The sequence below is a fragment of the Perna viridis genome, chromosome 6 (genome assembly GCF_037379345.1).
Source record: "Perna viridis isolate PV_CMFRI_1.1 ecotype Kerala chromosome 6, ASM3737934v1, whole genome shotgun sequence".
Taxonomy (NCBI): domain Eukaryota; kingdom Metazoa; phylum Mollusca; class Bivalvia; order Mytilida; family Mytilidae; genus Perna; species Perna viridis.
The window spans coordinates 6,292,384-6,311,145 of record NC_142450.1 but is presented as its reverse complement, the minus strand read 5'-3'; the positions used below and the strand labels follow the sequence as shown (position 1 = coordinate 6,311,145).

Sequence of the window (18,762 nt, the reverse complement as noted above, 5' to 3'; positions counted from 1 at the left end):
TATCTACAAGTTCTATCACAAAAAAATGCATTTAAAATAATCAACAGCTGCCACTTTTTTATCAGAACTTGACAACAATACAATAGTATTGGATTGCCATTTGGAACACATCCAAAAATGATAATATACATGTATCTTCTGTGCAAATACACGAAAATTTCCTCTGGCTTTTCAATTGAAATAATCAGGTAATTATGTCTTACTATTCAATAAACTGTAACAAATAATATGTTTTCTTTATATCTATGCAGGTCAGAAGAAAATACTGTTATTTTCTATACCTTGGCAAGCCAGAACCAATAGGTCTGTTCTGTAACTTTGACATATTGTTCTGGTTCATCATACTTCTCTGCCCACCAATAGCTGATATCATGTTTCTATAATGACAAATAAAATTTGAGTAGAAGTCTTTTTTCTTCAGGAAACAAATGCACAGAAAAAACTAGCAAGGATACAACCTACCCCCTACCCCAGTAACCATGTGGTCAAAATATAAACTCAAAGTTGAAGTCGCTTCTGTCTGAAATTGAATTTGACAACATGGCATATTTATATAAAGCTCCTGTCAAATTTAGTAGGTGTAATAAGTAGTTGCAGAGTAAGATAAAGTTGTGGAAGGACGAACAGACAAGAGGAAAGATAAAGTTGTGGAAGGACTAACAGACAAAAGGAAAGATACAAAGGTGAACAAATATCAGGATCAATAACTACACACTAGCTAATTGTCATGGGGTATATAACAAATTATCAAAAATATACACAGGCAGTATACATGTACATGTACATTCAAATTGAAAGCATGAAGTTATAAGTAGTGATTTGAGAGGTAAATCCTCCACTGGTACAGGAAGGCAATATCACACAGTACCCAAGATCACTAACATAATATGCTCTATCTATATAAAGCCACATAATAAATTTGAAAATAATCCATCCATTAGGAGCTAAGAATTTTGTGATGAAAATGATCACCATCATACCATAGAATGAAAAAAGTCCTACAAAATATGAAGTTGATATCAGACGGCACCCAAAATAGCCTACATTATATACCAAATCTATATAAAGCCACACACCAAATTCAAAATCAATCCCTCAATTGTGAGCCCAGAAAAAAATTGCAAAGAAATTGGGTATGATGAACAGATTGGTAGATGGGCCGTCGAGGTGATTCAAATATACCACTTACTCGTTGAGTTGGGGTATAAAGTTAAGATTTAGCATTTATATTTATTTTAACCTAGAACCGAAACTCAGTTTGCTTGTAAGCTGAGTTGTTTTAGAAGGAAACTGAATAGCTTAAAGGTAACCACGATTTAAGATTTTTAATGATATTTCAACACAATTTACCTATTTGGAGATGGCTGCTGAGGGGCTTGTAAATTAATTGGCAGTTGCATGGTGGTTGGAGTCACATGACCATGACTGGTTCCCCTGAACTGTGGACCTGACATTCCCCCAGCTCTCTGCTGCTGCTGCTGTTGTTGCACAGGAAAATTACTCAAACCTACAAGAAACAAGAAATACTTTGAAAAGATTACCCACTTCACATGGACTAGAATCATGTAAACTGAAAAACATACATGATTTTCCTTAGCCAACACAAAAATCAGAAATTGCCATACATTTCAAATGAAGAAAAATGGGCAATGAAACAAAATGTGTATGTTGTAAGGCACAGCTGCAAGTCTTAAACATTCCAGTGTTGGCGATTTATGTTCTGTGGTAAAATAATAATTACCAAGGTTCAAAACCCATTGAAATTAATTTATAAAGGGACTAATTATTCAGGGTTCAGTTTAAGCAGGTTTAACTGTAGATACAGGTACTTCTGAGTGTCACAGAACCAACAGATATAAAATAAAATGACCACCAAAAATATTTTGTATTCACTTACTTGAGGTCTGTGAATAAAAGTTACTGTTTCCAAATCCACCGGTCAGCTGTGAAGGGGAACCAGATGAGCCCATTATCTTTAAAATAAAGCAGAGTTAAAAATTTAGAGTTGTCTCAAATTAACATAGCAACTTAAAATTGTCAAACATGCATACATATGAACAGCCATGTGTTGTAGGTAAAGCTCAATGATAAGGATTATCAGAGTTTTCTATTGGGTTTTCTCATTCTAATTTCATTTTCCTTACCCAGTCAATCAGATTTCATCTTTCATTATTTTGAAAGCATTATTTGAAGGGAAAAACCCAAGGATTCTGAAAAGATCCTCTGAACAGAAAGTAGAATGGAAATTTGTAGGATTACGTGTGCAGTGACTGAAAGGAACAATTGATTGGGTCTAATTTTAATCAGATTGGTATTGAAATCCAAGGACTGATCTATGTTTCATTTTTTACATCACAATGCAAAATTCTTCTATTCATTGCTAATCTTAACTCTTTCACCAAGTAGAAGTAGATATTTGATATTTTTATTGGCATTTTTACACAGAAAGATGTTTTGCTTTTAGTACTGAACTCAATGTTCAATAAATGACAAATGTTCATGTAATTGATTGGAACCCATTCTCAAGGAGGCTCATGATTAGACTTACATGTACATACCCTATAGACAGACATGTTGTTTTTATACTGTGAGTTCAAAACTATTTTTTTTTACTGAAAATGCAAAGTAGTTTCTGGCTCTAATATTACAATAAACATAAAAATGATTTTAGTACAAATGTATCTGTACATGACAAAGTCATAAATATAAGTTGTCGATTCGAGGGCTGCCAAGCTTTCAAGACACAAATGTGTAATATTTGGCAAAGTTTGAAAGATCAAAGGCAAAAAAAAACAATGGATCAAAGGAAAATTCTGCTGAATCAGCTTCTAAATATGTGAGAGTCCTGTGATTCATCTTTTACAGATTTTAGCAGAAACAGAACTTTGTACCATATGAGATGGCAAGAACTTGTAATATTTAATTGTACTTATAAATATTTCTTTAATAGGAGGGTTCGCTATCTTCCTACTTTTACTATTTGACATCTACTAGGAGGCCAAAACGGCAAGCTCTTTTTAGCTTTTCTACAAAATTGAAAACGAAACACAGGACGAATTTAAAGTTAATATAAATGTAGTAACACAGTAACCATTAAATACTTACATCTCTATCAGTCCTAAACAGATTTGAAGACTGAGGAAAGTACATGCTTGTTTCATTATCTTCATCCTCTCTACCGAGACCCTTCAACGTCCAGTCTAAATCCTGGTCAAAATAATCAACCACATCTTATCATTAAAATTACCAAAATATGATTAAATTATTGAATGATTATAAGGCCAAAAATAATAGGCAAGAAAAAAATAGGGTAGGTAGGTAGGGAAATTATTTTATTTTTCCAAAAATTGAGTTAAACGGGAAACAACCTAGATTTTAACACTGCTCAAGCCAATATGGCCATATAATGTTTAGGGTAGGCATACAAAACTAACATATTTTTTTTGCCTAATAGAGAGAATCATGGTCATGAACTTGTTTCTCTTTGAAATTGCTTATATGTCAGTAACCAGAAATTAACTTATACCATTCTGATTGATCAACCTTTAAATTATACATACCAGGAGCTTTTCTAAACGATTTTTAATTTTTTTGTATTCAAGCATCCTGAATTGCAAATAGGGTGAAGCTTAGCAATGTGAAATAATAAGTATGTCATCATATAAAGTATAGTGATGATGTGACTCCACAAAGCCTAATAATTTTTTTTTAAAATGTTTTAACCAGTAAATATTGGATTATGTTTTAATCAGTAAATATTGGATTATTTCTCTAGCTATATGCACATGTATATAATTATTATTGCTGGTCAAATGGTGCCTAGTATGAGGTGACAAGATGAAGCTATCAGAAATTGCTTGTTATCCATATCACGGCTTATTATCAAATATGATATTTTAAAGTACTAAAAAGTGAATTGATGACCTACATTTTTGCGTGGTTTGGGTGGTTGTACTGCCTGTGATGGGGGTTGCATTGGATTTAATGAGGGGGGTGGCTGTGTGGGTGGGGGTGCTTGTGGAGGCTGGAGACCCACTATGCCTAATCCCATATTCCTCTTGGATCCTGGGGACAATTCTCCAGGTGCCTTTCTACTAGGTCCACCATACCTGGAAACAAAGAAATTGTTAATATGAATTTTTTTTTAATTTAGTTGTCATAGAGTCAATTGGTTGAAGTTCACAGCACTAAATGACCACATAAGCTAAGAATTTACATGAAAAAATTGCTAACATACAAATCATTTAAAGGAAACTGCAAACAAATTTTAAATATCTTCCATCAGATGGACCTAAGTGTTCTGCAACACAAATTTTCCTTATCACTTCTATGTGCTGGAAAATTCAAAGTGTCATTAACATTGGCAAATTTACATCATGTTTTAACCTATAGGTATATAACTTACATTTAATCCCATAATGAAGCAGTTGCCTTTCCAAATTTGATAAAAAATTAATAAGTAGAAGGTAATGTGAAAGAATTATATTTCATGGATACCAAGTTTCGTGATTTTGGGAAAAAAAATGTCAGTTTGTAGATTCTTGAATACATGGATAAGACAAATAATTATACCATGGAATGGGAAATTTCATATCTGCAGGAAATCAAGTTCCATGGTTTGTCAAAACTTGGATAAGACAAGTCCATCATACCAAGGAATGGGAAATTTCATTTTTTGCTGGAAACCATTAGTTTCTTGGTTTCTCAAAACTACAAATACCACAAAAATTGGTACGCCATGAACAATGTTACTTTCACAGTAATTAATTGAGATGAAATAAACAGTGATACTTGAGACAGACAGACAGACAGAAGGAAGAAATGATGGGTTGACAATGTTATTCCAATGAAGTGTTGAGCTTATTAGGTTCCGTTATTCAATGTTTATCTGTTCCAAAGGATGTACAAAATCATTGTCCTGTTTTACAAACATATCAAACAAAAATTTTCCTGAAACTTCTAAGAACTTCCTCAGATACATCATTTTAAGCATTTTTCGTCAATATGTGTAGAGATGCTTTCCTCAATTTTGAAAGTTGAATCACAAACCCAGTCAAACAAACATTATCGCTCAACCTTGAACAATACAATGTACTTTAATATATAGCATCCATCAGATAAACACATAAATACATGTAGTAGTTAAATTTTTATATGAAATAACCAATGTATTTAATTAATCACTAAAGTATTTTCATTTGTTGGTACCAAATATTTTCTTGGTTTATGGAAGAAACATCAGTTTATCAATTTTCCATCATACAAATTATTGAAACATTGGAACCAAATTTCATGGGTTTTCATATTAATGAAAATTACAAAAATTGATACCCCACGAGTAAAAATACTTTCACAATATATTAGCAAAAAAAATTGAAATCTATAATGGGTTCAATTTTACCTTCAAAAGTAAAAGGTCCTGGATTTCACCAAATAATAGTAGAACACGATGAAACTATAGAATATTCCAACTTTTTGAAGTGAAAAGGGGCCATATTACTCCTTCACAATTAATGCTTCAACATAACCAATGTATTTCATGGTCCAAAGCACTGTGTAAAGGTTGAAAGATTTGACGGTAGAGTGGTTTCTTCAATCTGCAATTTTTTCCATACATGAATTTTTATAAACATATATTTATATTTCTAAGATTTCTTGAAATTTTAAATTGCGCAGGTTAAAAAAAAATGCAAGTAATTTAGAATCGCTTTTTTTTTTATCTAAACACGCACATGATGTAAATTTATTTGTATGAAAATATCTTAACAGCCTACATGTATAACAATAATTGGGACATAAAAACATAAACTGAATACCATGCAATTAGGTAACAACAAATGAACATAATACCACACATGCTTGTAGACAGGACCAAATGGAGGCCCATGATACCACTCCCCCTCTTTTTTTACCTGAGCAACAAGTTTTCAAAACATACTTTCATTCTACTATCTCTGTGATTGAAGTCATTCTAAATGCAAGTAAGGAAGGCGTTTGCCTTATGTGAGTGAAACATTAAGTAGGGTTCCCGTTATAATAAGATGGTTTTCATGTCACTTACCATTTTTGCTGATATTGATTAGGGACAGTGTACTTGGATTTTTAAAAGTTTCAGGTTTCCAAAGATCTGTTCAAAACTCTAGTTTGCTTTCCAAACTAAACAAATTAAAATTTTCAAGTTTTCTATATGCCAAAGGGATAGTGGGGCTTAATAACCAACTCTCCCACATCAAAATTGTACTTGATCTGGATGACAGAAAAGCGGAAACACTGTAAGGATAATTTCATCTGTAAGAGATGGCAAAAGATATTCCAAATAATTGTAATTCTAACGGCCAAACAGTTCTAGCCAGGGTTTGGTGAAGAAATATGCACCACAACCTAAATGAAGTTTATATTGATAATGTCCTAGGAATCAAATAACAAGTGAGTCTTTGATAAATCTTGTCTAGAAGGCATTTTGATTTCATTTTCAAGTTTCAGTAGAAAGAGAGGTGATGTCTGCTTTGATGAAAGTTTCTCAAGTTGTCAATATGAAAATTTTTTAGATGAATTTCTATACATTTAAGAGCGAGCTTTGCTGGCTTATTATTTACTATCAAGCATCGTTCTCAACCATGACACATTTTCTGGTCTGTATACAGGAAACAATGTTCAACAGAATATGAAAATCACATAATTGTTGCTCAGTTCAAAAAAGGGGGAGTGGCATCAAAGGACACCATTGTGTCCTGTTTACAAGAAAGTGTGCAAAATTCAGGGCCTAATCTAGAGGGAGAAATGAACAAAAACTTCTCCTTGTTTGTGCTCATTTCTCCCAATGACAGGAAGAAATTTTTGTTCTAAATAAAACAGACAAAAATGTCAATATTGTTATTTTTCTAACAGAATTTGCTAAAACTTCCCCTTGTCATTGATATCTAGACTGTGCCCTGAAAATGTATACATTGTATTAGTTCTGAAGAAATTAGCGAAAGTTGGGTATATAAAAGTTTAATGTTCAGCAGACAATCACTATTCGTTGCCAAACATGCCAGTATAGCTGACTTAACTTACAATATGCAAAAACCACTCAAAAGACATTTACCAACAAAAAAACATAAATCCAAATCTATTTAAGATCCTAAAGCATTTCAAGTTACATGTATGGGATACACTGTGTTCTCCAAAGCTATTTGCAGCAGTTAATTTTTAGCACTACACTATTTGAATAAAGGCCTGTGGAGAGTGATATGATAGTAAGAACTGTAATATTTCAAATTTGTAGGGAAAACAGTACTGTATGCTATGACAGTGGTTAAAATAATATACACAGGTAGAAAACATTACATGCCTGGAATAATCTGATTTTGATGTTGAAATTAACTTGACTGCTTGGAGAATTTTCAAGTAGGTGTCTTTAAAAAAATTAAACAAGAAGTGATTCATGCTTGACAAAAACCCACTACATGAACTTTAATTTCTAATTCAGAAACAGTAACAGACCACATTACCATTCTCTTGTTGCACATCTGTATAGGCTCTTTGCAAAGATATCGTTCCTGATTTGGTTGAATTACAATGCAAATTGGAGAAAATTCTCCAAAATAAAAATATGTACACAGAAAGGAATAAACTAGATGTACATGTAGTTACAAATGTATATACCGGTATATCTTATACGGATTGGTACTAAAAAACAGTCTTGTCTCTCAAAGTGATGCTTACCATTCCTGTCAGTCAAATACATGTATGTACATATATGCATGTGGACAGATTGCATGTACATGTACTGGTATGTTGCAATATCTTCCACTGACCTACATGTAACTAAAGAATATTAGTGAGTGCGCTCACATACCCCACGCGTCCCCATGTTGGATACTCAAGTACATTTGTTTGTAAGAGAAATACATGCAGAAGGACCCTGATAAAAAAGGAATAAGAATGTTTTTTAGGCTATAGACCTTTACCTTCTGACTAAATTCTGTTACTCAGAATGGTAGTTTCAAACTCCAGACTGTGATTTCTTTTAGTTAATCCAAAGTAAATATCATCATAGCAGAACAAAATGTACACTTGACCTGTAACTTATCATGGTGAACTTATATACATGTACTAAAAATTATGTCAATATCTGCAAGCCTTTAGAAGAAAAGTCTGGAAAACTCTTATTTTTGTGAATTTTGCTAAGTTTAAGGCCCGTAATTTCGGTAAAAATCATCAGAGCGGAACAAAACGTACACTTGACCTGTAACTTATCATGGTGAACTTATATACTGAAAATCATTTCATAATCTGCAAGCATTTAGGAAAAGTCTGGAAAACTTTTTTTTTTGGTGACTTTTGCTATGTTCAAGGCCCGCATTTTCGGTAAAAATCATCGGACCATAATGAAAATTAAAAACTTGACCTGCAACTTATCATGGTGAACTTATATACTAAAAATCATGTCAATATCTGCAAGAAAAAAAGCCCGGAAATCTGATGATGGACTGACGAACGGACAGACTGATGGGTCAAAAACATTATACCCTTCGCAACTTTGTTGCATGAGGTATAATAATAACCTCATTCTTGTTAAAGTATGAGGTACACCTATCACTCCCTTTTCTGTATTAGCTATATTTATTATATATGATGTAACCTAATTTGGATTGAAAAACTACAAAACAATGAACACATTTTTAAATAAAAAGTTTCAAAGAACGCAGCATGAAACAACCACAGTTAGGTGGATCCTGAATACCAGTAGTTGGGGCAAGTGTGGACACAATACAATTTTTTGACACACATAGGGACTTATAATTCATTATGTCAATTCAAGTCTGACAATTGTGGTAATAGAATATTGTGGAACAATATCACAGACATTCCTAAGTTTTCCCTGGGAATCGGGATGTAACCCCAGAAATTTATACCACCCTTCAATTGGTGGTTTGCAACCTTGCTATAAAATTTAATAAAGATCAAGCAACTAGTACTCAAGTTATGGCACGAAAACCAAGTGACTCTATGAATGATGACGACAGCACCATGTAAGTTTTTTTGTAGTCACATAAAAAGCTTTCTTACTGTGGATGAAGACCATCATTGCATCAAAATAATTTAAATTCTTCTATTTGTGGTACATGTGCAGTATTTTACAATGTACAGGTGGATGTATAATGGCATACAATACTGTCAACATAAATTTTAATTTCTTCACTTTCCACAGTAGAGATATTTTGATTGGAGTCACAGTGTCTCCACCAAACAAAGTGGAGTCATCATTTCAAAATATGCTAATAGTAAACTAACTTCTTGTGTCTTCATACAAAGATAATCATACATAGTAATCAACATTTCAGTTAAGTAAAGAAAAAAACAATTGAAAAGTGATGAAATTCAGCTATTTTATCTCAGTTTTTACATTAGTCATGGAGACACAATGGAGTGGAGGGAAACAATAACTCTACTGTGGAGAGTGGAGACACTATGGAGTTAAAGGAAAACAGTAACTCTACTGTGGAGAGTGGAGACACTATGGAGTTAAAGGAAAACAGTAACTCTACTGTGGAAAGTGGAGAATTTAATATTTAAGTTGATAGCAGTGCACAATGGTATACCATAATATATTTGTCAACAGTTGGCTTTACAATATACATGTAAAATCAAAGACCAAATCAAGAAAAAAAAATTGACCATGAGTTACTGGTGGAATTACTGGAATACATTAAAACAAATGATGACCAGAACAACAGACAATATGTTGAGGTCTACATTAACATCTTTTTTATACTTTACTCTATCATGTTTGTAGACTTGTTGATGTTCTTCTTTTTTATATATGACACACACATTTTATATAATTAACCACAACTACATTGTAACTGCTGTGATAGAGGTACATATGAATAAAGGTATACAATTCTTGTCCATGAACAACAAAGGAAGATAAATTTACTTAAAGGCAAATGCACAATCCTCTTGAACAGCTAGAGGGGTTTTGATGACTTTTTTTCAAGAAGATTGGGCATTATATGTAGATGTGCAAGAAAGAATATATTAGTGTCTGATGATATCAAAGGGAGATAATTCAACTTAGGGATTTTATACATGTATTTAACTCCACTTGAAGCTGGGAACATTCTTTTTGTGTGCTTACTCAGCACATGTATTTTAAATTTGTAAGTGCAACAATTTTACACTAAGGAGGCTGTTGACATTTTGGAAAAAAAATTAAAATCATAACGATAATAAATCACATAATCATTTTCAATCTTTGAGTCCTTGACCTTGAACCTTTGGCTGTATTTGACCTGAATTCTAACCCAAGCTTAAGTACAAAACAAAATGTGGTAGCCTTGATGTGTTTGTTGTTGTTATTGATGCAGTTCAATGAAATGAAATTGTGACTGTATACTTTCGCAGATATATAAAGGCTAACATACACATAACGATTGAAAAGCGCAGGGAAAGCATGAACAAAACAACATTCTGATAGTAATATACTTACTGTGTATTCCAAGTGTCCACTAAGAATTTTCTGAATTATACAATTTTAGATGTTTCAAATAAGTAAAGAAAAAGTTTAGCAATTAAAATTATATGAAGTCCCATTTAACTTTCTTTCTTTAGAATTAAATTGATCTACTGGTAGTTTTCTAACCTGATTCTTTTTTAATTGTATATTTTGTTTTGCTTTCTAAGTCAGAAATCTTTCAAAAGTATCAATTGCTTATTCTCCCGCTATAAATCAAATGGCTGCTCCTTCTATAAAAGAGGTCTTTAATGGCTTTCACAACTTATATTTTAAATACATGTACAACATAAAGAAAGTTCAAAAGTGACATTATAATAATGTAACTTTTACCTACAGTTTAAGTGACTTCAAATAAATTTCTTATGACTTTCTATGAAATTCTTTACCTCAAAAATTTTATTAAACTGAAAACAAAATTTACCTTGAAGTTTGTGCCATCAGATACAAACCTGACATGATTTTGGTATTGCATCATTATTATAAATATACAATTTAATAAGGGAAAACCCACTTACTGTGCCATTCCAAGATTACTGTCCATACTAGTGTTTCTAAACGCCATAATACAGATCTCTGAAAAAAAAAGAAATTAAATTAAATTACATTGCTGCTAAAGGCCCAAATACATATCTATGATAAGAAACAAAAGTAGGTTACATAAATCCAGGGCTCAAACTTCATGCACTTGAGAAAAACAGATAGAAGTAACATCTATATCAGAGAAAGAGTAGGGAAAAGTGACATCTATATCAGACAGACAGTAGGGAAAAGTGACACCTGTATCAGACAGACAGTAGGGAAAAGTGACACATATATCAGACAAACAGTACGGAAAAGTGACATGTGTAACTTGCAAAAAAACATACAATGCACATGTTCATTTTGTGATATTCAACTTTCACGAATTATCAATCTGATTAAAACTAGATCTTGTAATTTGTCCACTATATTCAATACGGAAACATAGTGGACAAATTACAAGATCTAGTTTTAGATTGCAGCCCTGTTAAACCATTTAATAGAAACAGAATACATTAAATCCAATCGATTATTCCATCTGTCAAAAACACTTCAAAATGCAAGAATTGATAAAAGGAAAAACAAGACAGAACAAGAGAATCTCAAAGAGCCTGAATATCTCATCAGCCAAACCATGTCCAATTAACTAATAAGTAAAAGTACATATATGTACATGTATCATGCTTTTTTACCATATATGACAAAAACATTGCTGAAAAAGAGCATGCTGTAAATTTAACTGAGTATCTAAGGCACTGAAAAATGATCCCTGAAATCTTTTGTAGGCCTTATAAAAAGGATCATCTCAAAATTTGAAAGAATTTGGCTAAACCTAACATTTTGGGGATATATGCAAAACACTACTGTCTGAACCCTATGTTCTATTTTTGTTAAAGACGGCCATGTCTTTCGACATACAGTACAGCTTGCAGCATAGACTCATAAATACATGGAATCCAATGAAAACTATTGTTATTTCAGTTGTAAGAACACACATTTTTCTGCTTTATGATTTAAAATAGTAATTTATTTGAGATGTAGTTAAATTCAGATTTATTTAATTACTGACACATGGATATTTGTTTGTAAATTAAAGTAACAACAACAAAAAAGGAAAGTTAAAATTGATTTATTACAGTGAAAATCTTCACTTTTAAGAGCACATAAAGATTCTCATATTAAAAGTTACCAAAATATTTTTATTAACATTTTTTAAAGGTGCATTTAACATTTATGATAAAACACCTCTATAAAACTTAAAGTTGCTACAATTTGATTTCAATTAAAATTTAACTTTCACTTTGAAACTATATGTGTTATAGAAAGTAAATATGGTTTTGTTTATTTGTTAAAAATCTGATTTGTGACATAATGATAAATAATTAAACTCCTTGAGACATTTAGGTTTCCCGTATACACGATACCCAAACGCACACTAAACGCTCACCAAAGGCACGATAAACAAACGCTTCTATCGTGTGTTTAAACGAACAGTCCTATTTTGCTTTAAACACACAATAAACAAACGGTCCCAGCATGCGTTTAAACACATAATAAATGAACGCTCTTAGCGTGCGTTTAAACGCATGATAGACGAACACTCATATCGTGCGTTTAAACGATAGACGAACGATGAAAAATAATAATATTAACATATAATGAACGCAAAACGATGTGTAAACACACGATAAACGATGCACGAATGCTAAAATGGGAAACATGAATGTCTTAAGGAGTGTAATATATCATTATATGGTAATATTTTTTTCTAAGTTTTTCCTATAATAGGCTATAATATGCATCTATCTTTTTTCCTAAAAAAATATTAAAATAGTCCTGAGTTTGTTTGCAATATAACATAGTATATGTGTATATCTACATACATTACTAATGACATGTGTTAACTTTCAATGTACTCTTAATATTTCCATTGACATTTGATTTTTCACCTTGAAAAAGTCCCAAGAAAAATATTGATGTGTTACAGTTTGAAATCATACATAATCCTCAAAAACCTTCTACACCCTAGTACATGTAGGTATGGTTTAATGTACAAGTTAATATTAGCCATTTTTTTTTATCATACTTCATATTGCATTCCTTTTATTAATATAATATTTCCCGTGACTTTTTCCCTACATTTGATTTTTACTGACATTGACCTACATGTACATGTAATCCTAACGAAAAAAATAGTAATATTTAAAAAAAAAATTTGTCAATACAACTTTAAAAGGTCCCTTTTAAAATTAAATTTAAGCCTGATTTTTATTTGAAAAATTAATACCATTTTTCCTCTATATTGGCATGTTAGGATAGAATACATACAATTATGTGTTTTCAAGCACTAATTAAAATGTAAGTTTTTACCTTAAATTACTTTTTCTACTATCACCTGTCATGGTGGATAGGGAAATTTAACCTGAGACACCAGAATTTATTTATCAATTAGTGAGTTGTGTATTACAAATGATGGAATGAATTTCAAAGGATTCATATACGTACCTGGCATACCAGGTACTGGAGGTATGCCAGGTATTTATCAGACTATGCTGTGAGCTGTACTGTATCGCAAATCCCCACATCAGTTCTATACAGGATATCCCAAGCAACATTCATACCAAGTTTGGTTTCTATTGGTCAAGTACAATGTAGTGTCAGAGGAGAAGAGTTTTGAAAAATTGTTAATGACGACAATGACGGACGCCAAGTGATGGCAATAGCTCACATGACCTTTGAGCAGGTGAGCTAAAAACTAGCGGGAAAATAACTGGCCCAGACCAACCTTTTGAAAGTAATACATATGACTTAATCCTCATATTTAACTTAATAGCACAGCACTGGTAGGAAGATAGCACAGTACTGAGGTCAATAGTGCAGCGCTCAAACTTGATAGCACTGCAAAGCACAGCGCTTTAAGGGCCTGGGGAGAACACTGTACATGTATTTAAAAAAACAATTTTTTTTGGCAAGGTCCATGTGAGCTCCAATTTCTGAAAACTGGCGACAAAAGTTGGCTACAGGTGATTTTTCTTACAACAGATTTTTGGAAGCCAGAGCAGCTTGAGTATGTCAAAACATACACTTTGCAGGGATTACTCACCAACAGAAAATGGAAGGGGCCTTTAGGCTGGGAGTCTGGGGACTGCCTAGGCCTCCAGTGGGGTCAAGGCCCAAGACCAAGAAATAATATCTGAGCTTCTCCATGTACCAAATTTGATAAGTTTACTTACTTAAGTTCTGTTGCTGTGTGTTATGATTTAGAAATAAATGTATATTGAAACAACTTTTATTTTGTCATTTTGAAAATAGCCCTGCTCTTTGCATTACACCACTGCTGAAGAGCACTTGTAAATTGTTCAATCTTCCCTCCCTCAATCATGAGACATCTATTTTGAATTTTTTCTTTGTTTCCAATGCCTATGTGTCATCTGTGTCGTCATCAAACTCAGATTTAAAAAATAATCAAATTCTTGCATTTGAAGGTATATGTACATGTATGCCTTCAAAGTATAATTTCATATTAAGTAAGGAACAATCCTTGTTAATCTACAAATCTTATTTAAAATGGGTCAAAAACATAAATTTGAAAATAAAAATTAACGACGATTTCCAGAAAATTTTACAAGATAACCAATCACATATTTAATTTTAAAACATATATGTTCTAGTCAATTGGAAAGGAAAACATATGAAACTGGTTCATATTTGTCTAAAATCATGTCAATGGGCAACTAGTTTGTTGAATCAGGAATTGTAAACAAACATATTTATTTAATAATAAAACTTGCTCCCCACACTAAAAAGAGGAAAGACAAAAAGCATGGCCATGAATCACGATGCGGTTTTCAATGGAATACTGTGCCCGATTGACCCCTCTACTTTTTTTCACTGCGTCCTGAGAGATTTCAGTGCGTCAATGAAGCAAGGCCGCACGGTAAAGTGATCCTTGAGTTGGCAGCATGACGCTCGGAAGTAAACATTTGTAGTATGGAGGTAGAGAATTCCAACCTTTTACATTGTAGAAGTAACATGAGGGGGTATACATGTATAGGCTCCAAATGCAGTGGTATCTTGAATAGCCAAAAACCTGTCTTTAACCTGAAAATCAGGCGTATACATGTATATCCAAAAACCTAAATAAAATATGTATGTAATTGCTTCCCACAATTACAAATGTTATTTAAATATACATTAAATATGTTTTTTTTACTTTCTAACTACCCTTGTATAATGACAGTCTGAAATAATTGATACAGCTTCGGAAAGCAAGGGGACCAATTTCAAAGTACAGTATTGCTGTTCATACATTTGTATTAAAAATCTATGTACATAATGCTGAAAAGTGTTGGAATATTCATAAATAACTATTTTTTCATGAAAAACTTATTTCAAGTATATTTAAGTAACTTAGTGAGCAATTTTACCATGCATAAACATATTTTACTGATGTTTCCCGATACATATAAATGTTCATCTAAATGTACTGTCCCGTACTACCATACATCGTGTACTAAGTTACAGCCCTAGATAAATCCTACAATGAGGAATGATCCGGCCTGCGAAAGCTATATTTTCATAGCCTAGCAGGCCGAGGAGGGAACGACCAAAAATTTACATCGCAAATTTGACTGTTCTAACATCATTGGGAATTTTTCAGACCTTTCTATACATTTACATATCTTCAATGCAATGCGGAGCTAACTTAAGAACTTCATCCTAACCTGATTACCTCTCTACACTAGTGCCTGTGCGTGGGTCATTGCTCAGTTTTATATGTTCATAAGAATGCTCGTTTTATGACCAGTTAGCATATAAGTTATAACTGAATACAATCAAGACAGTGCATGTGTGTTTGTTTCTTTGTTTGTTGGGGCTTAATGTCTGAGCAGCAATATTTCAGCTATATTCAGACGATGAACATGAAATTGATGATAAAATGAACATGAAATGATGATGAAATGAAAAAAGGATGGGACACAAGGACAATGGGGTCGACAAATTTTGATTGCCACTGGAAATAGGGAGAGGTAGGTATGGTCTGGCAATTTAGCCTCCTGTGGTGGAGCCCTATGGTTCCTACTCTGGGAGAGTAGTAGGGTTCTTTAACGTGCGAGGGACATGACATCTTTCCCAACACAGTGCACCACTATGGTTTGTGATCAGGTTTTCCATATAGCCTGACCACCCCAGCATGTAACACGCCAGGGGTACCCCATTCCACCACCTGGGGCACACATCCCACTTTCTCTGTGGGCAAAGCGCCCTAGCCCCCGGCTAGGGTTCTGAGCACTATTTAGTCGCCTTTTACGACAAGCTTAGCGCTGCTGCAGGCCTATTTTTTTAACACCCGGACCTGCATGGGGCCAGTGCATGTGTGAGACAGACCTTTATTTTCCTGAGATTACTACAGCTACGTATCGTAGAAAGTGGAAAACTTCAACATATCATACCTAGATTAAACAATATGTGCACGCCATTACAGCATACTCTTTTTATCAGAAGTGTGAAATACAAATTCAGTTTTCCATAATACCGGAAATTCTAATACAGCGACCTCGTGTGACAAGCGAGAGAAAAGAGTTCGACTAAACACCGAAAAATGTACAAGGTGACAATAGTAAGGACGTACCTAAAAAGTTACTTTTTTACTTCTTATGTATTGTTTTTGTTATTTATGTTCTTTATGGTGTTTGTCTATTTCCATGTCTGGTCTTTGTTCCTGGACTATATTCATTTGATTTCCGCCAGAATCTTGGTTCCCATGATTACTCCTTGAAATCTTTATTTGATCCCATGTAAGTTAGCAGAAAACTCAAGCTCTAAGGAGCTTTTAACCGAATATACATACATAAAATATCAGATAGAAATGCATGCACGCACAATGTTTGATACAAGATCAGGCCAAATAAAACTACACCTCTATTTCCTGTTGACCGATCGACTCCACCCTAGACCCACCACGACTGAAATTGAAATATTTTCCAGTAAACAAATAACAGAAGGTACCACCATTTACTTAAAGTTGTTTTTAATCAAATCTTGGGAAGTTAATAAAATAAAATAAAATTCCCACCTACCGACCCTTTTTCCGACATGTAACAGGAAACATGGCCTTACATAGGTGCACTAAAGTTAAAGCAACACAAAAATTATAGCATTAAGATAACGAGTTAATACTACAGAAACAAGGGGCTTCCAGGAGCCCGAATCGCTTTTGCGTTTCAAGGGCAATAACTCTAACAAGGAGTTGTCTTTCAATTTTAACCGATTATAATCGTCAAATTGTAAAAATTTGGGATGAAAGGAAAGTACGGGGATCAAATTCAAACGTATCTCAACACAAGCTTAATATTCTTACAAATGTTTAATATTGAACTATTTGTTTTATCTTTTTAATTTACCTCTCTGATTACGAAACACACACACACAAAAATGCGTTATGCATCGTAGCAGTGCACCGGTTTGGGTAATATTCAGGTTCGATATCGGTTTACATGAAATACCCAGTTGACTAGTTGAATGATGTAAAGCTCTGAGATATAGTACATAATTGAGCTACAAACTACTAGCTGGGTATTCCCTCTGTCTTTTTTTTTTAATTTTCAAGTCGAGATTTAATTCATCGATATCCAGGTCGAAAAAGTCTGTTAAATCATTCAAATTTAATCCACATTCATTGAAATAAATCATATCCTGAGATACATATTCTCTCAACTAGCTACATTTCTCAGTTGAAAGTTCTACAAGTTATTCCGTAGACATCTTTGTGTCATGTAAAAGCGCTTTGTTTCTGGGGACCTAGCTCCAGAGACACGTACATTGTCTTATAAAATTATTTCACCAATCGTGTATGGGGCAGGAAACATTATAGCATGGAATTTTAAGCCCTTGACTATCTAAAGCTCTATCATAATAACATACAAATGGTCAGTATAGCCATATAGAATGACTATTGCAAAAAGCAATCACACCAGACCCAAAAAAATGACACAATTCCCGAGAAATGCATTATCGAAATTCTGTGCCATCTTCTATGCGAAGTTTCATTTTTTTTTGTCATCTGCAGACTTCCGATGTCATGAGACGGTAACCTGAGTGAAAATACACGATACCGTGGATGATACGTCAGGATGGTTTCTTCTTCCAAAAAAAAAAAATGACCAAATGATGAGGGCAAGTAATAGCCTGAAACCCCTTTCTTCATACAAGTTTCTTGATCGCAGAACTACTGCCCCTTTTATCCGCCAGGGCCTGCATAAAATACCTGGAGACAGCTCTTCCAATTGGTACTCAGCATTCGTCTTTATATTTCAATATTATCATTGATGACTATAATCTCGCAAGGTTTTCATTTCTATCTAAACCGTGCTCAAATGGTTTATTATGTGTCTAAATATAAATAGACAACTTGAATTTGTCGACACTAAACGACTAGTTTCATCGGGTAAATGCATAGAAATAAACAGGTACAGTACTGATAAGAGGTTAGAGGTCAACTATTTTTAATTGGGTCGTTGTTAATACAAACCAAATTAATCAGCATATTTAGTTCGCAGAAAAAGTTGTTAATTGGGGTTGTTTATTGGCGTGAATAGCATAGAATTAAATTTGATATAAATTATTAGGAAAACCTACGAAGTGGACATTACTATCTGCATTTGAACTTTAATGGGGGAATGCCAATGGGACTATTTTCCTGCGGTAGTGTAAGATAATTGCAGATGCTATCAGGTTTT

General features: G+C 33.3%; 1 protein-coding gene across 7 annotated transcripts in view; it reads right to left on the bottom strand.

The window, feature by feature from the left end:
- LOC148613360 (CCR4-NOT transcription complex subunit 2-like) overlaps window positions 1-16,597 on the bottom strand; it is a 29,232-nt gene extending 12,635 nt beyond the window's left edge. For 5 of the 7 annotated variants that reach the window (XR_015923351.1, XM_088586760.1, XM_088586762.1 and 2 more), the window contains exons 1-8: window positions 16,477-16,597; window positions 11,020-11,077; window positions 10,478-10,507; window positions 3,929-4,109; window positions 3,106-3,207; window positions 1,898-1,973; window positions 1,351-1,507; window positions 282-377 (exon numbers count right to left, since the gene is read on the bottom strand). Coding sequence is in view for 6 of the 7 variants with exons in the window: in XM_088586760.1 (XP_088442886.1) it covers window positions 282-377; window positions 1,351-1,507; window positions 1,898-1,973; window positions 3,106-3,207; window positions 3,929-4,109; window positions 10,478-10,507; window positions 11,020-11,066 (689 nt within the window). In the remaining variant the exon portion in view is untranslated. The remainder of the gene's footprint in view (window positions 1-281; window positions 378-1,350; window positions 1,508-1,897; window positions 1,974-3,105; window positions 3,208-3,928; window positions 4,110-10,477; window positions 10,508-11,019; window positions 11,078-16,476) is intronic. The other 2 variants (XM_088586766.1, XM_088586765.1) reach the window with 2 other exon arrangements.
- Window positions 16,598-18,762: the final 2,165 nt, after the last annotated feature.